Here is a 25,372-nt window from a genome sequence, read left to right as displayed (position 1 = left end):
TCCTGTGAAAACATTGGAAAAGTTTTGGTATCAGGAACGATCGAAGTGTATAGTACAAGATACCTTGAGGTTCAAGCGAAATGTACTACCCTAGGCAAATCGGAGAAACCATTATGACCCATACAGCTAATCTTCAGTGAGCTATTAATGTGGCATCCTGCAATCTCTGCAGAGCAGCAGGGACTGACCTAGAGCAACATTTTACGTTTGCCAGCATGAAAGAATTCCATCTACGTATTTTATGAGAAAACTTCCTTTTCGAGCATATTTGGATACTGGATCATAAAAAGCTAAACATGAAACTTAATTAATTAAAGTAAAATGTCAACAAATGATGTTATAAGCGTGAATTCTATTCTATTTTTATAAATTAAGTTGTCCTTTTCGTCTTAAACCAAAACCGCTGGTAGATAAGGTAATGTGAAAGGTTTCCAATGAGCCACAAAAGTTAAACAGCATAAGTTTCGCACCTTAGAGTCCTGAGTCTTACTTTAAAATGCTTATGTGCAGCATAATGCAAGTAGTGTTGGCTAATTAGCCTAAAATTCCACACATCCGAGTAGAAAGCCACGAAATGGAGAAAACACACAACCATTTTAGTTGAAACTTTCCAAAATTGCGTCTTATTATCATTTACACTGATAACAAATTTCGTACTTCTATTTCTAAATATGGTTATATGCTCTGGTCAATAAGGCGGATTTCCGGTCAATATAATTCGTAGTCATGTTTTGTTCTGCGAATTATGATATATAAAGGAGCACTCAACATCTGCGAGCCCCTTCGGTCACGCTGCTCCCAGGGCAGAGGTGAGGCAGCGTCTGACGATTTCCATCTGCTCTGGTAAGAAACCGTAAAGCCGTCATCGCCTAATTTTTGCAAAGTTTAGGTGCAAAGCCCTAAACGAGCAGTCCATGGACCAAAAAAAGAGGGAGTAAGTTGCTCCTCATTTAGTCCGGTCCAGCATTAAGTTGATGCGGACTTAGGACTTCACAATTTAAAAAACAAGTCGGAATACCGGAAGCTCGCGCTTCGGGTATAAAGGTTTTGTGTTCATCTTATGGAAGAAACTTCAACGCACATTTTTCTGTCCGTATATAGCTACAAATCCAACATAATCCTTCATATTTTTCCAAACTACGAGACATACGTACATATTGCAGCCATAGATATCACGCTCACCCTAAACAAACAAACTGCCTATTACCGAATACTGTACACATATACGCACGTATATAAATTGATCGTACCCATATTTCCGATTTACTTCTTATATCTATTTGAATTAGGCACTACCCGCAAAGTTCATTAGCACGCATATATTATATACCTACATACACACATGTCTGGCTGACAAATAACTAAAAAACTAAAACAAAATAATTCTCTGGGACTCAATTCATAAGAACTCATTTCGTTGTGGTATTGACGAATTGATATGTGATGATGACGTCATGCAAGTTGTAGAGTGCACGAAATTCACAAAAAATTGTAAAGTTTCACCCCCTATAACTTTGTTAATAATAATTGGATTTTCTTCAAACTCGACCAAACTGTGCATTATGTTCTTCATTACACGCATGCCAAATTTTGTACTTCTGGGATGAACATAAGGGGGGGTGCCGGGTAAATTTCTAAAATGTGGAAATATACTATTATTAACTTTATTTGTGCAGATATCGGAACCGGATATATTTTGAGGCCTAGATTTCGTAGAGATGCACTACTGTGATTTTTTTCAGATTTTTCGGTTGGATAGGTTCTGAGAACGAGACCTGTTACACTTTTTGTGGGTCATATTTTGAACCCTCACTCCCCTATGTTTCATCTAATATCAAATATTGAACCAGATTCGAAAAGTACTAATTGAGACCTTTGATTTGATACCCCACATGGCTACATTCTGTGAAAAAAAAATTTGCACACTCCATTCACAAGTATGGGGAGCCCCCCCTTAAACTTAACACAAGATGGCGCCACTTACTGCATGTAAAGGGATCACCAGATTACATACTCTCCCCAATTTTCGTGACAATCGGTCCAGCCGTTTCCGAATAAATCGGGTGTGACAGACAGACAGACAGACAGACAGACAGACAGACAGACAGACAGACAGACAGACAGACAGACGGACAGACGGACAGACGGACAGACAGACACCGTCTCGATTCTAATAAGGTTTTGTTTCACACAAAACCTTAAAAACGTTATTAGCTATTGTCAGAGCGACATATGCTGCGCGAAATGTCAGGCACTGCGCCGAGTTAAAATCTTGGAGAATTTTGAGGTCCAAATTTATCCTTTTATCGGATACGTTCTTCATGCTACTCTGTCCAAGGGACATGCAGAAATTCAACGGGCTAAGACATATTTCGGCGCACAGAATTGGCATTCGTATGCACTTTGATTGGAAGACGGAAGTGGCACTGGACCGTGGAACTTATTTATGTACATACTGGAGATATAAATGTCATGCTTATCCTAAACAAGCAAACAATGCTTATTACTGTATACTAATATGTACAGATATATATTCTTTCAGAGCGGCAATATGGGTTTCGACGAGCCCGTTCTACGGTCGATGCAGTAGCAAAGGTCGTGGAATTGACTCGAAATGCAATGGCCATGGGCAAATGCTGTGCTCTGGTGACGCTGGACTTCAAAAATGCTTTTAACTCAGCCAACTGGGGCTGGATTAAGGGTGTTTTGGCCAAACTGGGTGTTCCTAACTACTTGGCTCGGCTCATCGAGAGTTACTTTTCGGACAGACTTCTCTGGTACGAGACGGACGACGGGCCGAAGGAGTACATTGTGACAGCAGGTGTGCCTCAATGTTCTGAATTGGGACCGCTGCTGTGGAACATAATGTACGACGGAGTGCTTGGCTTTCGCGTGCCGGAGGAGACAACGCTGATTGGTTTTGCCGACGACTTGGCGGTAGTTGCAATTGCAAAGCATCCCGAGGACGTGGAGCTTTATGCAAATGAAGCCATTCATACCATCGAGTCATGGTTACGAATGGCCAAGCTGGACCTGGCGGACGAAAAAACGGAGGCGGTCCTCATTACCAACCGTAGGAAGAACAACACGGTTACCATCCAGGTTGGTAATCGTGAGGTCGTCTCAAAATCGGTTGTCAAATACCTGGGGGTGATGATCGATGCCAAGCTGAGTTTCAAGGGACACTTGGATTATGCGCGAGAGAAGGCAGCAAATGCCACCTCATCCCTTGCAAGGATGATGCCTAACGTGGGTGGGCCGAAGTATAGTCGCAGGTTACTCATCGCGGTAGTGGTGAGGTCGATCCTGCTATACGCGGCCCCTGTCTGGGCGGGAGCGTTGAACCACGCTGTTAACCCGAGGAAGATATGTTCGGCATACCGGTCAATTGCGCTAAGGGTGTGCAGCGCATTTAGGACGGCGTCGACGGAGGCAGTGTGTGTTATCGCAGGAATGATCCCTATAGATCTTCTAGCGAGCGAGGCACACAGGCTCTACGAAAAACGGAAGGCAAATCCAGCCGAGATGAATGCGAATTTCCGAAAAGCCATCAGGAGAGAGTTGTGTGGCAAGTGGCAACAACGACGGGATAACTCCGACAAGGGCAGGTGGACCCATACATTGATCCCGTGTATCGAGAAATGGGTCAACCGAAAGCACGGCGAATTGAATTCCCACCTGACACAGTTCTTTACAGGACACGGTGGCTACAGGAGGTACTTGCATCGCTTCGAGTTGGACGAGTCTCCCAACTGTCCTGAATGCGGTGCTACACCCGAGGGGGTCCTCGGGAGCACGTTATGTTGCATTGTCCCAGATTTCTGCAGCAGAAAAGGAGGTTGAACAGCATCTTAGGGGCGGACATCGAGCCCTCCAACCTGGTGGAAGAGATGTTGAAGTCGGAGGAAAACTGGATGGCGGTAAATGAGGCAGTAGCCGTGGTGCAGACAAAACTCCTGGAGTTGGACCGAGCTCGGAAGGCGGCACGACGGAAACGTGACATGGACGAGCTGGTGTAGCGAACCAGAGCCTCCCCCGCGAAGTAATACTTCCCGGTGGTCCCGTAGGGAGGGACGGAAGAGGTGGGAGGGGTGGTTTTAGTGGGTGTGAATCCCACACACTGCTGCAACCTGGCGCAGCAGCGTCTTTCTAAGATTTCCACCTCCATCCATAAAAAAAAAGAAAAAAAGAAGATATATATATGTAAATGCACATACATAATTAAATTGATCGAAGGTTTTTAAATATTTCTCTCAAATAATATAAACATCTATATATATATGCATATGTACGTAAATTGCAGTGGTACCTATATACCCATACTTTTTGACTTATACATACACGGTGTTTCAAACCAGTAGGACGAATAGTATGTCAGGTGGTTCCTTTTAGCTGCCACAGGCATTTCAATTATAAAAAAAACGTCTTTAAAATACTAAAATCTCATAGTTAAGGAATTGAAATACACGCTAGCCGGAGCTAAGGCTTTGTTCTAAGATATCAATACGAATTTGAATAAATGAGCCTTTTAGAAGTAATGAATTTTCAAACAAAAAAAAATTTATCTTTTTCCCATAATTTTTTGCTATTTAAAACAATTTTACTGGAATTTTAACATAGATAATGTCTTAATTTTCTTGCAACCTTCTTTTCATTCTAAGAAATTTATATTATTGTCATTTTAACCTAAATGCTCAATTAATGGCAATAATAGTAGGCTGCGTGAAAACCTCCTGCTTGGAAAATTCACCAATTAACTGAACCTAGAAAAATGTAAGCAAACAATTCATAATAACAAGTCGAGAAACCAGAAGTTAGACGCTTCAAGGTATAAAAGGTTCACTGTTTCCCTACGTGAGAAACGATGAGTGCATGGCAGTTCCGCGTTCACATAGTTAAATACTCAACTGTGCCATATCTTTTAAAGATCCATTTTCACAAAAAAATTGATCTGGAATCTACTATGGTGAACCTGAAAGTTGATAATAGTACATTACTACATTTTGGGAATTTACCCCAAAATGGCCGCCCCCTTAAGTTCATCCCGGAAGTACAAAATATGGCATCGGTATAATCGATTATATATGGCAAAACTCTGGAAAGTTTGAATGAAATCCAACTATTATTAACAAAGATATAGAACGTCGAAATTTAGCATTTGGCGTAAATTTGTTGCACTCTAAAACGTGTATGACGTTAATTTCCTTTTAGTTTTTAGTTCGTTGTATATCAGTATCCCTACAAACTTGAACTTGTACATAATTCATATCCTTTTAGTTATAACAACACTTTAATCTATTTTTTGTTATTTTATTCAATGTAGAATTCACAATCTTATTTTTCCTTTTTCTTACGTCTACGACTTCAATCGGACTTTTTACTAATTCAATAAAATTATTTTTTTTCCTTTTTCATGGCCTGCTCCGCCACGGAGAACACCAATGGTGGCCACTGTCAAATCGCCGCGCCACAAGTGTAGTTATAACAAAATTGACATTAACGTTTTGTTATAACTCCCTTATTGGATTTAGAATTTAATATAGGCGGCGGGGCAAGCAGGATCCGTACCCGCTTTCGGTTGCAATGCTATGCAAGACAGAGGCAGCTTCTGATAAGATCGCCTCTGTCCTGCGATTGCAATCAATCAGCCAAAACCACGTTTATGTAGTTTAGCAGCTACATATTTATTGATCGAAAAATTCATTTATTTACCTCATTGTATACAGTTGATTCGATGGGAACGTTTACTCAGTTTTAGTTTCTTTATTGAGTTTTTTAAGAAGTGTTTGTTCAAAACAAAATTATAAACGAGGGATAACGAGGGCCGCAATTAGTTCACCGCGATTATGCCTTATATTAGCAGTTTACTTTAATATCGATTAGCTTTTACTGTACAAGACAATGATCTTGCCAGTCCTCATGTATTCCTCGAAGATTTAGGTTCTTAGCAAGAAAAATTGCGAACTCTTGACCGCGTTCGAGAGAAGAATCCTCCGAAGAATTTTTGGCCCCTACATGAGGATGGACGATTCCGTAGCCTACATAACAATGAAATCTATGAGCGGTACCATGACCGTCTGGTTGTGGATGAAATCCGGCTCAATAGGTTACGGTGGGCGGGTCACTTAATCCGTATGGATGAGGACGATCCGGCCAGGAAAGCCTATAAGAGCAATATCTATGGTAGAAAAAGAAGACGAGGCAGACCCTACCTAAGATGGAGCGATGGCGTAGGTTAGGACGCCAGACGGCTTTTAGGGATATCGAGCTGGTGGGTCTCGGCACAAAACCGGGATGTCTGGAGTTCCTTATTAAGGCAGGCCTAGACCGGATACCGGTTGTTGCGCCGTTGATGATGGTGATCGATTTTTGGTAGGCTAGTACATACATAGTAATAATATATAGTCACAAAAACAAAGGGGTCAATTTTTTATTTTCTGTGGTATTTTGGTTCCTTAAAGTGCCACCAATTAGACGTAACAACCGGGGTCGCAAAACTCGCAATGCTGCAGATCAAAGATATACGAGCAGGCCAAACTGAAGAACAACACGGCGCGAGAAATGAAGTTGGAGGGAGTCGATGGAATCTAAACTAAAATAGAAGGAGAATAAAGGTAATTACTGGTAATTATAATGCGTGGGCCTTCTAATAGAGAAGCAGAGCAGAACAACTCAAAGGTCGGAAGTCTATTAGAAGCTTCTGAGCAGTTAGATATACATAGTTCTGGCTAAAGAAAGGAATGTAAACAACTTTCGGAAAGATCACGTTGGCCAAAATTAAATCCACAGCGATCACCAGGCAATTATCTTCGAACTGTGGAGAGAGTCATACGACAAGGAAGCAGCACGCCCAAAGCCATGAAGGGATCATGGTTGTCTGCAACCTGTGGAAGTGTAGCTAGACCACCCGGCTAGAGTTCTCCATGAGAGACAAAGCACGGCTAACGCGTGTGATGCGTCCATGCCTATAAGGTGCACACTCCCCATAAGAAGACCTAACTATCGGTAGAATTCGGAACTCGCCAGAAGAACGGCCGGTAATCTATAATTTGCTGCTTCCGGTTGTTGGTAAGGAGGATTTTCAGATTGGCAGTATGGGTAAACTAAAGTTAGATCAACCATTGATGCCATTTTGTTACTATCCTGGTCAAACATGCAATTCAGGTAGTACTAGGAAATATTGCCTGGACGTGCAGAATGCTTTCAATTCGGCCAGAAATCCCTGGTGACGATTGTTTTTCCCTACGATTGCTGCTGTTGTCAATAACTACTATCATGAACGGAAGTTCTGGTATGACATCTATGATGATATACGTTGGCTTTGCAGGTGTCTCACAAGACTTCGAACTGTATAATGATATACTTAATCTTCCGGTGGTGAGTTAATACTAGTTGTAGTCACAAAGCCTAAGATGCTGAGATGTATTCATATGAAGCATTCAGTGTTGTTGTTGGCTTGGCTTTGTTAGAGATCGATGGACTGGTACTTGCGAGTGAAAAGTCGGAAACAGTCATCATTACTAAGCACCATAAGAGAATTTACACTCATATTAGAATTGGGAATCATATCATCACTTCCAAGCCCGCCATTAAATACTTCGTAGTGACGATAAATGCAAAACTCAATTTTAAGCAGTACGAAGAGTACACTTGCTAAAAAGCATTCATTACGAGTATAGTTGTACGAAGCGTGACACCGAAATTAGGATGGTCGCAACATACTTGCAGGCTGCTTGTAGCTAGGGTGGTCAGTTCCATTTTGCTGTGCGCAAAAGTTTAACAATATCCGCAATACTAAATATCCGGTTGGCCTTTCTTTATTTGTCACGATAACTCAAACGGTAATTTCCTTTCATCATAATCATTTGTTTCTGGATAGCTGAGTGTTCAAATCTCACTAGTGGCAGTATGATTTGATGCCGGATACCAGTGGGCTCAGCTGTGAATGAGTACTTGAGTCTAATCAGGGTAACAATCTCGGGTGAGCCCTTCTTTCTAAACGAGTTTATGGAAAGTCGGAGCAGCTAAAGTGCCAAACTCCAGGCTAACCGACTGTGGGAGCAGCAATTGCTTAAACTCCACAAGAATTAAACACGTAGTGTGATTTTGGGAGCAGCAATTACTTAAACTCCACAAGAATTAAACACGTCGTGTTCACCTTTGATAATTCTGACGAACTATATATTTGTATCCGGATAGCTGAAGAGCTAGAGCACAAGGCTGTCGTACGGAAGGTCGCGGTTCAAATCTCGCTGGCGGCAGTGGGATTTGTATCGTGATTTGACGTCGGATACCAGTCGACTCAGCTGTGAATGAGTACCTGAGTCAAATCAGGGTAATAATCTCGGGTGAGCGCAATGCTGACCACATTGTCTCCTAGTGTACCGTTACGGTCTTAAAATGAAGTGCTCTAACACACTTCAAGGCCCTGATCCATTATGGATTGTTGCGCCAACGATTATTATTATTATATGATGTCGATATTGTTAGCGTAAGCCAGTAGTTGGGTGGACCTAAAAAGGATGGTGCCTCTCGCATTTACATCGGCATCGCGAATCACTTTCTGCAGGGCCAGGTTGAAGAGGACGTATGTTAGGGCATCCCCTTGTCGTAGACCGTTGTTGATGTTGAATGGTCTCGAGATTGATCCTGCTGCTTTTATCTGGCCTCGCACATTGGTGAGGGTCAGCCTAATCAGTCGTATCAATTACGTCGAGATGCCGTGGCCGTGTTCAGTTTTAGTGCTGCCAGAGGCGGCCTTAAAGTCGATGAATAGATGGTGCAACTGATGTCCATATTCCAACAGTTTTTCGATCGCTTGCTGCAGAGAGAAAAGGTGATTAGTTGCTGATTTGCCTGAAGTGAAGCCTCTTTGCTATGGACCAATGATGTTCTGGATGTATGGGGCTATCCGGCCTAGCAAAATAGCGGAGAATATCTTATAGATGGTGCTCAGCAACGTGATACCTCTATAATTGCCGCACTGTGTGATATCCCCCTTTTTATGTATGAGACAGATAATGCCTCGTTGCCAGTCGTTAGGCATTGATTCGCTGTCCCACACCTTGAGCGCAAGTTGATGAACCACTTGATGTAATTGGTCGCCTACATATCCAACCAATTCTAATTAATTCCATCGGCTTCTATCGACTTATGATTTTTGAGCCGTTAAATTATATGGACTGTTTCTTCTATGTTTGGTGTTGGCAGCATTTGTTCGTCGTCTTCAGATTTCCCTCTTTGTCTCGGCAAGGTGAGCATCGAGGTGTATAAGGCTTCATCCTGCTGACTTGTTGGTAAAACTTCCGCACCTGGTGCGGTTGCTCTCTTTACTTTTCTAGTTCACAGACTGGTTGGTTCCCTCAGGCTTCCTTTATCCGTCTGTGAAGTCGTTTCTCCGCTCGACGGAGTTCCTGCTAAGTCTCTGCGCGTGACCGCGTTCTTTCTCCCAGGTGTGTTATGAATTATGTTTAGAATCTGACCCATACTTTGTGAGGTACCCAGCCGCTATCTTGTTTCTCAGGAATTCATTCAGGATAGACCAATTTACGGGCGAAATTTTGATGAATAACCGATTTTCAAATTTATATTTTTGAAGCGAAGAAGAAATTTTATGTTGTTTCCGAAAATGGTATCAAATCTAGGATTAAATGATCGAGGGAGTATGAAATTGTGATTTTATTGGGAGGACCATGCTTTTTGACACTATTCACGAAAAACGCTATAATTCTGTAACAGTGAAAGATTGAGTACCCGCTCCATGCACCAATTTTACTTCAACATCTGGTACTATCCACTATAAAAGTTTATACTCATTAGTGGGACACTTTGTATAGTGGCATAGCCCTTTGTCTTTATCACGGGCTCACATCTGCGGGCATCGAGTTTATGAGATTAACCATGGCATCAATCGGAGTCTTAAAGGCTCGTCAAACGAAAAGCGCACTGTCGGCGCGGACAGGGCAAATTGACCGTCGTGAACTCTGTATTATGAAATACTGCGTCATCCCAGTCAAACAACAAGCGGTTCTGCGGTAAACTGGACCAGTCTTGTCCACGGCGGACTGCAGGCACAAAACACAAAACAAAATTCGCGGCGGTGTACATTCAACCACTTTTTGCATAAAACTAGTCCGCTGTAAACCGTCCCTGTGATATTTGGCATCACCTGTCCGCGACGAACTGCGACACGGACAGTTCGCGCGGACAGTCCGCTTTCTGTTTGGCGAGCCAGTTAATTCCGCCGTTTCAAAAATTATTTGGTGTCGAAACCGTCGATTTAATCCTTCCCGGAGATTCGTAGTTGGAAATACTATCTTATTCTGGAACGGTTACATTACTCGTTCAATTTTTTTTAACTCAATCCATTGGCTAAGCTAATCAAATGAATACTTTGTACTATGATCATTGTGAAAAATCTAACGCTCAGTTCAGTTTCGATTATCATACAGCAACATATGTTATTTTGTGTAAAAGTATGGTAAGAAGTACGGGCAGTTACGATTGCCTCAACTTGCATTAAAGAACTAATATCATTGCGCGAAAAGCAACCCACAGTGAACATTAAACAAATTAGAGGATGAGTGAATTATTTAAATCATACTTCAAATGGAGTCGCTTACCTTCGTTTTTCTATATTATTTGACATTTCAGATGAGAACAAATTAGATTTATCTCTCGATACTCCAAAGGGGGAGATGGCAGTGGACTAGTGAAATCCAGATTCTTCAGATGCTCAAAGCAAATTTCGAAAGGGTGAACACATTTTTCAGAGAGAAGGTTTGTTATGGTTTATCAGCGATAACTTTATTTCTTGCAAAAAAATAACAGTATCATATTTAGTATAATTATCATTGCCGCGGTTCAAATCTCACTGGTGGCAGTGGAATTTGTATCGTAATTTGACATCGGATACCAGTCGACTCAGCTGTGAATGAGTACCTGAGTCAAATCAGGGTAATAATCTCGGGCGAGCGCAGTGCTGACCACATTGCCTCCTACAGTCTACTGTAGTGTACCGTTACGGCCTTCAATGAAGTGCTCTAACACACTTCAAGGCCCTGATCCAAGATGAATGTTGCGCCAACGATTATTATTATCATTGGAGACATTGCTCAAGGGCTGTAGATTTCGACACTTAAATATTGTGCTTTTCGGCCACTGCTTTTCAAATATATGTACTTGCTCCTCTTTCATTTTCTTCGAAAATAAAAATTGTAAAACTCTTTTTGAACCCTACCGTATAAAAAAGGGTTTTTCATCTAATCTTAATTTTAAATATTAGCAAAAGCGGAAAAGTGTGTGCATATCTGAATATAAACTATAATAGTTTCACACAAGGCACATTTCCACCATTTCAACAGGACCGATCGCGAGGTCAATAATCTTTTCAACATATAGACCAATCACGATAAGTGCGAAGTTTTTCAAAGTCGTCAGCTTACTGTCGACCTATAATACTTAGACAGGAAGGGAATTTTAGTGTTCTTGGAAACTTTTATCATTTGACAATAGACTTTATGCGCCCGAAGAATGGAAATGGTAATATCTAACTTTTTCTAGAAAATACTGAAAGCGGACCACAATTCACACAGTAACCAATAATACGTTATTCATTTATATTCGTAAGATTCAATTTTACAGCAGACCCGTTCTGGTATTTAGTTAATCCTTTGTTTCGATTGGAGGCACAAAAAAATTGAGTGGCTGCAAGTTTCTACAATATATCTTTCCCAAGGATATGGCCTAAAGTCATGGTCTTGAAATTAGTTGATCATCATGAACTTGACATAACCTACCGAAAGTCCGAAGGATCAAGATCCGTGACATCGGGAATACTTCGGACAGCCGCTCTTTCATCTCGAAGTAGCGTTAATCCCTCGGTTAGGGTGAAGTTCTCCGACTCCTCAAATGTCCTTAACGACTGAATAGCCTGTTCACCCATGCAATGCATGAAATCAGGTGTTGGGGACCTAACTACACAATGTTTTAAAACACTGAACTGGGACCGTGCTTTGCTAATCACTATCACGGCAAAGAGCACTAATTCAAACCAAACCGTCGTCATTCTCAGAAACCGCGTATCAAAAGGGATCTCTTTCCAGAAACAAACTCGTGCAGAATAACCGTAGTACTAAAGTCGCGCTGCTCCTACACATGATATATAAACAAATCTTATTAACAATAGGGAATTTTGCAATGAGCGAAAGTGAAACCAACCTGGCGAACCATTTCACCGAAAATGCTGAGGTTGTGTAACCGTGGGACCGAACGATGGCCAGTAAGGCAGTGCTCTGATCTCCATGCTTCGCTGATCATAAGTGATATTAGAATACAATGGCAATGAAATGGACTGCGAGACTAATAGTCTGCGAAAATTAACATTCTGCAAAGACTGGCTTCTCGCCTGAACGATAATGAACTTAGTTATGTGATATGCACACTTTTCGCAGTGTTACGAAAGACCTTTCTTTATTGGGAATTTCCCGTTCCATGCAGTTGCAGGTTCACTCCGAGCACTTTTTCTTGCAAGAACAGCGACATAAAATCGCTATGAATATGTACAAATGTATACCCAAAAGATTGAGGGCAATGAGGGTCCCCCCATTCTATGCGATATGATAGGGCTACTCCAAGGCTGGAAGTGTTAACAATTTTCCTTCTGAGTGACTTAAATATAATTTTGGCCAAAGAAAGCCGTTCGCTTAGTATTTGTTTTAATTGAAGTTTTCATTTACTTTTCCTCTTTCTGCGAATAATACACACCTTGATTACTAGCTCGCGTGAGAAATTGTTTAACTGCATTATGGGTGCAAGCTGCTAACTCTCCACACAGAACTCATTGAAGATGAACATGAGCCAATTAGTAGAACGCACTCAGAGGCTCAGAGACCATCCTTTGAATCAGGTGTCTATAAAACAAAAAGTTATCAGATTAGAACCCAGGTCGGTTTTCACTGCTACGCGGAACTAGGTTCGAATTAAATGCATGCAATCTTCGGAAACGTTACCTATAAATTGAAGAGATGCATCATGCAGTTGCAGTCGCTCATTCAGTCTCGCGGTTTACGTTCTAAGTACCAGACAATGGTCACAAAAATGCACTTGTTTCCGGCGTTGCTATTGATATTTGTGACTGCAGCTTCTGCGCGACTTGTCAACAAATCCCCGACTCCTATTAGTGCAGAAGATAAAAGTTCGGAGTATGGATTCGCCGCAGATGTCGAAACAGTCAGTGGCATTCGTTTGCTCTACAGAATTTATGAGAGTTGTGCGAAGCAGAACCTATTAACGTGTCTCAAAGTGAAATTGATAATGGGACTTGACAATGCCATTCGGTACTCGGACGACATCAGCTTATTTACCGGAGTGGAGTTCGTGCGTAATAACAATTTAGATGCCCCGAAAATTCAGTACAAATCCGAACAGGATATTGAGTCAGAACTTCCACGGTCCGTTGCAGAAAAGGATGAGAAACTCAACGCAATGATAGTGGATCGGATTATCTCTTTGGTTCAATCGCGCACTCTGAAGGTTAGTATAGTACTTTGACAGGAGTTTCTCCCATTCGACAGATAATATTATAAACTCAACTTTAGGTGAAGTCTCTGTTCGATGATGGCGACTCCAATCAGTCCATTTGGGAAGGACGCGGAAAGAAGAAAAAGCAAAATGGAGCATTCGTTATGATACCTCTACTTCTTGGAGGAACGTTCATTCCCATAGCGTATGGAGCTCTCGCGTTTCTTGCGGGAAAAGCGCTGATCGTCTCCAAGTTAGCTCTGGTATTGGCTTCAATCGTTGGAATCAAAAAGCTTCTTAATGGAAACTCAGGGAAAGACTCACAGCATGAAGTCGTTGTGTCCGGACATGGTGATTCAGGATGGGCGAGAGATATTGACTTAGCGTATAACAACTATAGTCCAAAGAATAATTTCAAGGAAACATTTTAGAAACAGCTTGCCTTCCTTCTTATTAAATAGTTATTTAAAATTTCCAAAATGTGTTATCCTGAAAAATAAAAATCTTAATTGCTAGGAAATGCGGTACTAATTTTATGACATATCATGGATCATATCAATGCTAATTATTATAAGCTAATTGAAACGCATGAGTAGGTAGCCATAGAATGAAGTTCTATCAATGCAGAAGAACAAGCTGTGAAAGAAGACGAAACTCCTTCGCTACGATGACAATGTTGTTGCATCACCAGATTAGATGCAAGCGAGCGGAACTTTTGGCAAAAGGTGGGGATAAGCTGGTAACCCATGTATTCTCCTTCATGCGAATACAGACATGAGGCCGGGAAAAAAGACGACTACGCTTTAGTTGCAGCCTGCAGGAAAAGTGAAGGAATCTGAACAAGAGCCAAGTTTAATAATCGAGGTTCTAACGATAAGCTCCTCCATTTGGAAAAGGAATTTTGATACCCGACATCATCTAAATGCTTCAGTGAACGGAAGCTGTACACTGTCCTCGGCCGGTAGAAGACAAGTTTTATGAGTACCAAAAAAGATAAATCCACGCATGTATTGTAGCTTAATGCTCCATAATCTAAATTCTGATAAATCATTTGGAACACCAGCAGCGGTTTATTGTATACCAACCACTCACTTTTTCATTTAACGTTTTTAAGATATAGATAGGATGATATGATGAGGAAGCACTGGGTAGATTTTGGTGGTGCGATAACATGGGCAGGAAACATTGACTCCATGCACGAGTCAAATATGCTTATAAAACACATGGGCCTGTCTTTAGCAGCCAACATAAGAGGCATCTTTGAGATTTGACTCTTTCGCGAAGCCCTGTTATCTATTATACAATACATCTGCGGATTTTGCGTAGCTTCCCCTTGGTAGCCATAACAATCGGAAAGATATCCTGTTGAACCGTTAGCTGAACACTTTTCTCTGTTGCGAAAAAGGCTAGTAATAGTCATCAATATCGACCGTGTACCTTGAGAATCAGGTGCGACGCTGTTTTCCACTACTTAGGCGCTAATATCTTTGAATCGAGAGCTCGATTGCTCACTAAAAAAAATCAGCAATACTGGGTTTCCCAAGACCCGAGTCGTAGAAGACTCCACTTTCTATGGGTAGGCTTCCTGTTGTCGGACTGCTACTAACACCTACCACAAGGCGCGTTCTCTTGCCTTGGAGTCTGTTTCTGACAAGATTCTGGTCCCCACGATACTATGACCGTCTGGTTGCGGATAAAATATGGCTCAATAGGTTATGGTGGACGGGATACCTAATCCGTATGGATGAGGATGATCCAGCCCGGAAAATCTAGAAGGGCAATATCTATGGTAGGAAAAGAAGACAAGACAGACCCTGTCTGAGATGAAGCGATGGATTAGGTCAGGACGCCAGACAGCTTTTAGGGATATCGAATGGAGGACCTCGGCGCAAAACCGGTATATCTGGAGTTCCTTATTAAGGCAGGCCTAGACCGGATACCGGTTGTTGCGTCGATGATGATGCATAGTCCAGCCCTGAGATCGAACGTTTTCAGCGCTTTATGGAAATTTTGCGGGACTAATCCCGTCATTACAACTGTGACTACTTTGATCTTTTATAGTCTCCTACTTCATATAGTCCACTAACGGGCCATACTTCCGTATATTTCCCTGCGATTTTCCAACAGTGTTCTGATCCAATGTTTCGGCCACATCGATTATGAAGCACCCTCGTTCATCCTTGACAAGCAGAAATAGTTTGGGTCTATTGTGATTAACACTGTGGTCGGTGGTAATAGTGTGATGACACAGTAGTTTGACCCGGTAATTTCCCAAGATTTTCTGCAGTGTATACTTATTGGTAAGGGTGGTAGGTTGGTGGTGTGGATGGTGGTAGAGGTTTTTACATCGTGTACCCCCTTTTCTCCGTCGGCAGCTCTATTGTGCATGTTGTTGTTTGCAACAACTACCCTTACCCGTCTATTGACAGATTCTAAATTCGTATTACTCCACTGTATCACACCGAAAGTATATAGAAGGACGGGAATGGCGAATGTGTTGATTGTCACGATTTTATTTTTCCCGAACAGCTCAGCCTTAAGGACAAGTTCCAGATACCGTTCAAACTCGCCCAGCAACTTCGATTTAATTATTGCCACAGCAGGTGTTGTCGCTTGCAATGTGACGAAGTATTTGTAGACGTCCGTCGTCCGAATCCAAACCCTCAATTGAATGGTGATATCGATAGCTTCGTGTTCCAATCCTTGTAGATGACGGGAAGACAAGTAACTGGTCGACATTTTGAAGGACAAAATCATCCTTAGGGATGAGAGAATTTATTCCGTTCGTGAGAAGTTGTGGAACTAATTTCGGATCATCTGATTAAAATGATTTGCCAATACCCTGTGTGTGCACTTGAACCGCTTTAACCAGAAATAGTGAATCTTATCAACTCCTGGTGTTTTCCAATTCATTTACCTCAGGCATGGACATTTCGGGGAGGGCGTCGCTTGAACGCATAAGGTGTGGAAGCCTCTCGGCTGGGTTCTGGTTGGGATTTCCCCAGAGGTTCCTTTCATGACCTGGTTAGTGAGATTTTTATAGAATTCCGTTTGGTTCTGAAAGAACAAGGTATTGTCTGCCGTTCACTGAAAGCTCTTTTGATACTTACGAATGCGGTTAAAGCAAACCGCAAATTTCTGCTTCAGCACCTCGAGGATTTCTTCGGTTAGTATATCATTGGACAGATGGTAGTTTCCAATGAAACATCCAGAACGGTAACGTCCTTCTGCGCATACCTCTGTTATTCCAAGATATTTCCCAAGGAGACGAATATCCGTAGCTGCAACTTAAACCAGACGTTGAACCTCGGTAGCAACAATCTTGCTAGCCAAACGATCAGCCAAAATTCTGTTAACGGCACCAATGGTGTTGGTACTTGACGATGTAAATATTATTTTTGGGATCTTTGGCCTAGCGTGTGGGAGAATCTCTGCATATTCTGGAATGCTGTCAAAGCCTCTTTATAAATTGGTTCGACATCCCCAGTCACTACGCTTCTCCTGGTTAATGGTTTCATGGAGTGCTTTATAGATGGAGTATTCGAGTTGATATTATTGTGTCCAAAAAACAAACAAAAGCTTTACTTTACCGAAAGTTTTGCATTAACAAAAGTTTTACTTTTTCGAGGTGTTGAATTTTTGATTGACTGATTTCAGTACCAAAAAAAAAATTTCTCGGTAATAAAAAAAATTGGTCTTGATTGGATTAGTGACTTTTAGTAATCGTGTCTACCGTAAAGGTACAGCTGTGAATGAATACCCGAGTCAAATCAGGGTAACAATCCCGAGCGCAATGCTGACCCCATTGCCTCCTTCAGGGTACTGGAATCCTGTAGTGTACCGTTACGATCTTGAATGAAGTGCTCTAACACATTTGAAGACCCTGATCCAACTGGATTGTTACGACAACGGTTATTAATATTATTGAAGCTGCTCCGTTGGTCAGTCCGATTTGTTTAGATTTAGATTACGGATTTTTTTAAGGAGGTTTACTCTCGTACAAAGAAGGAAAGGGTTTAGGAGAATAACTGTGGGTCATATCATTATCCGCAACCGCGCAACGTTTGCAATTCAAGTCAGGATTAAGCTGGTGCGCCATGACTCTAGGATAAATTTATGGTGGGTTTCTAATTTTCCAAAACTATTTTCCAAAAACATAGTAATATACTATTATTAACTTAATTTGAGTAGATATCGGCTTCGAAACCTGAACACCGTGTAGAGGCAGCTTCATAATTTTCTTTCAGGAATTTTTGATTCGGTAGTTTCTGATAACAGGTCCATTAAAGAAATTATCACTTTCCAACCCTCGCACGCACCGCCTTTGCAACAAATTCCAAAAATAAAGCACTAATCAAAGCCTTTCATTTGATACCATACATGACGACTATATATGATATAGCCGTTGCTGAGGTAAGGGCGTGCTAAAAAGTCCGACAAGCAGGTAGACAAACTTGTGCAGAGTAGCAGACTTCCCCTCAGGCGCAATCCCAGATAGTGTGTTTCCTCATTTCTGGTTTGTGGACAAGGTACGTACAAAATGAAATCAACATGGAAGAAAAAAACATGAATAAACTGAAGGTGCAGGGGCTCGGAACCACAGTATCGGTGGTTTTTGGAGTGAGCAAGTGGGCTCCCCGCCGTTGGTATCCCTCGAGCGCAATGCCTGTGGTGGACAATTTGATATCTGCGCATCAAATATTACAAGCAATTTAAATTCAGAGAAGGAGGCGTTCAAACGAAACTGAACTCTATCAAGAATACCAACAATGAAGGCAAAGAATGGCTGAAAGGAGACGTTTGGCCAAAAGAAGTGATTGCGATCTCCACTACATCTATGCAAGAGGTACTCCAGGACCAGGTAATTGACCACTGACAAAGGCGGTAAAAGAGAAAGCTCATGGAAGTTGAGTTGAGTTGACAAAGGGCAAGACCCATATAGCCCTGATCCTGGAAAACCATCAAGAACATGTCGAAGGCCATTAAGGTGCTTTATAGTAAGCCACAGAAGGAAGAAAAAAGAAAAATTAAAAATTGCTGTCCCAACATTATCACAACTACATCAAGAACATCTAAGCGCTAAGTTATCGACCTCCGGGCAAGTATACGAGTGCGAGGTAAAGAGAGGGAGCCTTCAGAGAATCAAGAGATGGCAAAAGGGGAAAAAGGCTTTCTGTCCAATCCAAAAATAGACGTAAAAGTTCAGAAGGGGAAAACGTAAGGGAAACAAATGTCGACTAGCAAAGTAAAACCCAAGGAAAACATATCGAAAGCCAGGAGCTCGACAGTTCAGATATGAAAGGTTCTGTTTATTTGTTATACAAGTATATTTGAATTATTCCTTTCGCGCATTCAAGTTGTCCGACTATTTACTTTAATACGATATTGATATTTAAAAGCTAATTTTTAGCTACTGTCACTTAGACAATGTCTATATTACTGGTTTCTTTGTACTCCAGAATTGTCGTGGGGGAACTTTCTAGGCGATTTCCCCAAAACTCAGTAATATACTACTATGGAACGCATTTAGAAGCCTGGACATCATATAGAGCCAGCTTCAAGCTTTCTTCCGATTTTTCAGTTGTTGGATTTTAGAATGGGTCCGTTAAAGAAATTACCTATTTCCAGCCCTCGCACTCCCCGCCTCTCGAACGAATGTTAAAATTATGTCCAGTTTCCAAAAGTACTAATCAAGACCTTTCAGTTGATACTCAGCACGACTTTATTCGGTTAAAGCTATATGAGAAGATCCCCTTAAAACTTGTAACTCACAGCACTCCCTTGAAAGACCTAACCACCAGTGTCAACCGTGTCAACATGTGACCACCAGATGGACAGACAAACATTGAACCGATTTTTATAAGGTTTTGTTTTACAAACCAAGCTTTACAAATAAGAACCGAAACACAAGGTGCGAATTCGCCCAGACGCAATTATAATCACCAGGAAAGGAAATCTATCGTATAGGAAGATACTTACAAAGTTGAAAGAGACCCAAGGGGAAATGTGAACAAAATCTGGAGGACCCAGAAAAGAATCTCATGTGTGAGCTGAAAAAATCCAGCATGGGAAAAGGTGATAGTTTTCCTGAACAAGATTGAAACTCACTTGGGGAGAATGCGGTGGTACGTTTCCGGTGAGATCTATATACAATCTGCACTGCCTTGACACAACAGGAGAAGAGGGTATGGTGATATTTAAACGCCACAATGCGACTGCCAGTGGAGATGGCTTAGAAGTTGTTGGATGTGGGGAAAGAACTAGATGGCCTGTTTGACATACAAAGGAACAGATCTTTCGAAGGGGTGCTTCAAATGCCTGATGGTTCGGTACTTCGCGACGGCATACACTAGCGGCATCCATTGGTCCGATCGATATCGAAGGTATGCAGAAGGAAAGGACATATTGCCAACCAAATTTGCTTTGTGCAAAAAAAAAGCATAGACGGGATAACCGGCAAATTGCCGGAATTAGTAGATGCCTAGGATTTAGGATAGCGTGAACTGCAATGTAAAATAAATAAAATCTATCATTGCAGGGTCGCACAGGATTTGTTTGTGCAGACTATACATGAATCTTCAATGGAGATTGCGATGATAAGTGAAACCCACAGAATGCTTGACGGTCACAGATTCCACCGAAAGAATAGCTAAATGATCGTATAGTCGCCAAGCCATATAGGTCCAGGAAGCAAATCAACCATTGATGCTATCATCAATGGTTAATGGTATGGCCAAAAATGCCAAAAACGCTTCACTCCAGGCAAATCAGCAACAGATCTGATTTTCTCTCTGCGGCAAGCGATGGAAAAATTGTTGGAATATGGACAACAGTTGCACCATCTATTCATCGACTTTAAAGCCGCCTATGATAGCATAGCCAGGGCAAAACTGTACACGGCCATGAGAGAATTCGGTATCCCGACGAAATTAATAAGACTGACTAGGCTGACCCTGACCAATGTACGAGGCCAGATAAAAGCAGCAGGATCACTCTTAAGACCATTCGACATCAACAACGGTCTACGACAAGGGGTGCCCTATCATGTATCCTTTTTAACTTGGCCCTCGAGAAAGTGATCCGTGATTCTGAGGTAAATGCAAGAGGTACCATCCTCTTTAAGTCCACCCAACTACTGGCCTATGCTGACGATATCGACATCATGGGAAGAACCACCCGAGACGTACAAACTACTTTCATCCAGATCGAGCAGGCGACGTTGGGCGCGAGATCTTGGGCTGCACATCAATGAAGGCAAGACAAAATATATGGTGCCAACGTCAGCGCCGAAAATCAACAAACTGCACAGGTTAAACGGGAAGAATAAAGATAGGAGAATTCAACTTTGAGACCGTTGATAATTTCTTCTATCTAGGGTCGAACATCACAACCGATAACAGCTACGATGATGAAATCCGGTTACAAAAACTGCTCCGATGATGAAATCCGCTTACAAAAACTGTTCCGCTCGAAACGTTTCACCAGAGGGTCAAAGCTCTTACTGTACAAGACAATGATCTTGCCGGTCCTCATATATTCCTCGGAAACTTGGGTTCTTAGTAAGACAAATTGCGAACTCTTGGCCGCGATCGAGAGAAGAATCGTCCGAAGAAGTTTTGGCCCCCTACATGATAATGGACGATTCCGTAGCCTACACAATGATGAAATTTTTGAGCAATACCATGACCGTTAGGTTGTGCATAAAATCCGGCTCAATAGGTTACGATGGGCGGATCACTTAATCCGTATGGATGAGGATGATCCCACTCGGAAAGTCTGTAAGGGCAATATCTATGGTAGAAAAAGAAGACGAAGCTGATCCTGCCTAAGATGGAGCGATGACGTAGGCCAGGACGCCAGACAGCTTGTAGAGATATCGAATTGGTGGACCTCGGCGCAAAACCGGGATATCTGGTATTCCTTATTAAGGCAGGCCTAGACCGGATACCGGTTGTTGCGCCGTTGATGATGATATCCTTTTGCACCAACCGTCCAAAGCGAAGCAGTTTACAGTGACTCTGGCATCAATCATCCCTGAAATCCTTTTACCCAACTTTGTGACGTCGGTATAAGATGGAATAAATTCTAGTGGCTTAAGTAAACAAATTTCACAAACAGAACGAAAGTTTTCCATTAAAAGAAATTACAGGAAAAGAACATCAGGTAATTACTTTTGCCCCACCCTGTGTATAATCGTTTTGCCGGTCGGTAGAAACTGCAAAATAATAAAGAAGGCATAGTTGAGTATTATTCGCCGCCAATGCTGACTTAGGCGTTTAGTTTTGCGTCTTCTCGGGCCAGTTGGCCTTTTTACAGCCTTAAGTGTAATGACCTCAGAACTGAAAGCGTCGATTTTCTTGACACTATCGATGGTGGAGTCAAATCCATGTTAATCGAAGTCCAAAAATCAAACTGAATGCGATGAAATTGTTCACTCGATTCATCCAAAAGATTGGAGCAAGGTGTGTGCATGTACACACAGTATCCTTAAATCTTCTTGTAAGGAAGGGGTTTTTGGAATAGCTTTGTCCATCCCGCATCCCATTGTTGTCAATACGACCTTATAAAGAGTAAATATTTGCGTCAAAATAATGCACCGTTTCGTTGATACAAGCTCCTAAGACGGTGGCTGTCGTGTGAAGAGTAGCCAAATCAGATCTTCAGAGTCAGCCTGTAACCTTTACAAAAGATAGCAGACCTCCTGTAACCAGAAATACCTTTGAAGTCCCCAAAGAATTGTTTACTTACTGTCCACAATCTGGCTCTAGCTTGAGCTGGGATTTCTCCCACTTCTCTGCAACTTTGACAGTGCGAATTATAGTGTATCCAAATCTGACGGAATGAATCAATAAAAGCCATCGCCCGTGCAAACCGTCCTTATCGTGTACGCATTTACACGTGTCTGACCGACAAACTCCCGCGATCAGGTCTTTTTACGGAAGGTCAAGTAGTTCAAATAAATTCCACCCTCGCCGAGAGGCTTCTAAGAGCGGAGCCCGGCTTGGTCAGTCTGTCGGCCCGTTCATACCCCTCTATATCTCTATGACTGGGAAACCAGAAAAGAGTAACTTTGAGCGTGCCACCCATACTTTTCACGTAACCCTGCAAATTCATTGGAATTCAATCAAACTTTAATATTACATTATTCATATACCAAACAACTTTTGAGATTTTTTTTGAAAAATTTAAGCCGCTCGTCAGAAATTATTATCCTGATTTGACGCAAGTACTCATTCACAGTTGAGTCAACTGGAATCAGACATTGAGTCATGATAACAAATCCCTCTGTTACTACCAGATTTGAACCATGACCTTCCGCTACGACAGCCCAGCCCCATAAACATTTGAGCCTTCCGGACACCTGCGAATCGCTCCACACATAGTCAGTGGCACCATTTTCTGTTGAGTTTCAGTGACGGCCCCGCATACATGTGAAATGGAGGTGTAAATTTAATCTAGTCATGTGAAACATCAAATGAAAATGCTCCATTTGTAGTTTTTGAAACTGATCTTATTTCTGATATGAGGTGAAATATAAAGCAGTGATGGCTCGAAATGTGTGTCCCAAAAAGTGGAAAGGGTTTCGTTCTCAGAACCTAACCAGCCGAAAAATTTGAAGAAATTCACAGTGGTGCATCTAAATGAAATTTAGGCCTGAAAATAGATCCCATTTGATATCTGTTCCGATAAAGTTAATAAATAGCATGTTACTATACCCCAACCCTACCAAAAGCAAAAGCACCCTTAGTTTCATCCTAGAAATACAAGGTTTGGTACTATAATAGTATGAGCGACAATATTAGGCATAACTTTGGGAAGTTTGAATGAACTCCAACTGCTACTAACGAAGTTATAGAAGGTGTATTTTACATTTTACGTAAATTTATTGCACTCTAAGGCATGTATGACTTCGTCATCGTATAGAGTGAACTTATACGAACGGCGGGATCAATGGGGACATTTTAGTTTTCCTTTTCTAGCTTTTTTCTGAATTATTTATATATCAGTAATCAGTATGAATTACTCGAGACAGACATGTGTATGAATAAGCATGTGCTAATTAAGTTTGCTGGTGGTGACCAATAGGATAGATACATATGTGTACGCGTTAGTACCAGTGTCCGGATAGCTGAGCGGTTAGAGCACAAGGCTGCCGTATGAAGATCGCGGTTCAAAGATCGCTGGTGGCATTGGGATTGTATCGTGATTTGACGTCGGATATCAGTCGACTCAGCTGTGAATGAATACTTGAGTCAAATCAGAGTAATAATCAGGGTACTGTAATCCTGTAGTGTATCGTTACGGTCTGGAATCAAATGCTCTAACACACTTAGATCCTGCTCCAATATAGATTGTTGCGCCAACGATTATTATTATTACATACAGTGAACAAAACCTGTAAGATTATGTCGACATTAGGCTTTGTGAAGTTTCATTTTCGAAGAAAAAATACTTGATGTCAAGTCTAATCGAATTATAGAGAAAAAATTTTGCCGAATATATCCAAAACTTGGTCAAATCCATGCCACTACCCAGTGAAGGACATATGTACATATATAATGCCAAGAGTCTCCATGCGGAGTGTTAACTAGCATTTTTTAAATTTTTAATGACATTATTACGCTTTTTTTGCACTGTTCGGATTTCAGTTGTGCTCACTGTATTTATGCTTTCGTGCACGCATTAAATTGGATATGCAGGAAGATGTGTTCAATCAATATGATGACGTTTGTTTATTTAGGATTAACAGAATATTTTTGCCTTTAATATGTATGTACGTATGTATATCTGGAGTTTAGCAATTAGTGAAGGAGTGTTCTGCATTGCTAGCTATGTACGATTGGAAAACCATATAACGAGTTCCTCACATGAGATGAACACAAAAGTTGGAAACTTTAATAACCATGGGCTTATTACTGATTTGAGAAAATAGCGGTTGAAAAGTCGCTTTGCGGCATATTCTGGGATAGCTAGATTAAGGATCTATGTAATAAAAAAAATCCATTCTGAAAACCACCTAATGTGATTTTCTATCTTAATGATTGTTCCTGAGAATGACTATATTGCACTTGGTGCTTTGATCAGGCTCCAACTATCGACAGGACTTCAGAATCATTAATATCTCCACTGGAAATATACTAACTAATTGAGAAAAACTTTATTACTCGGCTACGAAGGTTGTCCCAAAAGTACCCCGCTTGACATAGAGATGGAGGTAGTTGTTTGAAAAATGTCACTATATTAGAAAGTATATAATATATAAAGTTTCAAGTCTGAAGACGCCACGTCGTTTGGTATTTGTTGGAGAAAATTGGTCGCCGTTATGTGATACAATACTTTTATTTGAAAAACCCCAGTGTAACCAGTATGAAGCTAAATTCAACTTTGGGTGAGTATGCTCCTTCGTTTACAACAATGAAGCATTGGGTAGCAGTGCTTAAACAGGGCCGGACGAGCTGCGAAAGACGAGCCTCGCAGTGGTCGACAAAATGCAGAGACGACTCCAGAAATGGTGAAGCAAATCCACAAAACGGTACTGGATGATGAAAGTGCGTTAGTTAGCAGACTCACAAGATGGGGGCCGCGTTTGTTCACACTCGAACAAAACCAGGGCCGTGAAGAAGTTCCAATTGAGTGTTTGAAGTTTCACAGAAATAAAGCAGGTTTTTTGCACCGTTTCATAGCCATGGAGGAAACATGGGTGAACCACTTCACACCCGAGACAAAAGAACAGTTACGACAAGAACAACAAAAGGGAGAAAAAGAAACTGTTGTTTCACCAGAACAGTGCGCCAGCTCACAAATCCGCTATTGCAATGAACAAAATTAATGAACTGAGGTTTGAATTGCT

The 25,372-nt window shown here is 41.5% G+C and overlaps 2 protein-coding genes across 2 annotated transcripts in view; one reads left to right on the top strand and one right to left on the bottom strand.

Annotated features, from left to right (window-relative positions):
• Window positions 1-12,144, bottom strand: part of LOC119652246 — a 30,440-nt gene extending 18,296 nt beyond the window's left edge. Inside the window, exon 1 of the mRNA XM_038056227.1 lies at window positions 11,799-12,144. Within this exon, the coding sequence (XP_037912155.1) occupies window positions 11,799-12,067 (269 nt within the window). The 5' untranslated portion in view covers window positions 12,068-12,144. The remainder of the gene's footprint in view (window positions 1-11,798) is intronic.
• Window positions 12,145-13,052: 908 nt separating this feature from the next.
• Window positions 13,053-14,031, top strand: LOC119652436. Its single transcript, XM_038056578.1, has 2 exons — window positions 13,053-13,533; window positions 13,599-14,031. The coding sequence occupies exons 1-2, from the start codon at window positions 13,087-13,089 to the stop codon at window positions 13,950-13,952; spliced, it is 801 nt and encodes a 266-aa protein (XP_037912506.1). The 5' UTR covers window positions 13,053-13,086; the 3' UTR covers window positions 13,953-14,031.
• Window positions 14,032-25,372: the final 11,341 nt, after the last annotated feature.

This window comes from Hermetia illucens, chromosome 3 (genome assembly GCF_905115235.1).
Source record: "Hermetia illucens chromosome 3, iHerIll2.2.curated.20191125, whole genome shotgun sequence".
Taxonomy (NCBI): domain Eukaryota; kingdom Metazoa; phylum Arthropoda; class Insecta; order Diptera; family Stratiomyidae; genus Hermetia; species Hermetia illucens.
Note: the sequence above shows the minus strand (reverse complement) of the source record. Positions and strands in the feature narration are given on the sequence as shown.

Bases quoted from the DNA above. Each gene is read 5' to 3' on its own strand.
- LOC119652436 (XM_038056578.1), top strand. From the start codon at position 13,087: ATGGTCACAAAAATGCACTTGTTTCCGGCGTTGCTATTGATATTTGTG. The intron at 13,534-13,598 runs GTTAGTATAGTA...ACTCAACTTTAG, and splicing joins TTCAATCGCGCACTCTGAAG to GTGAAGTCTCTGTTCGATGA.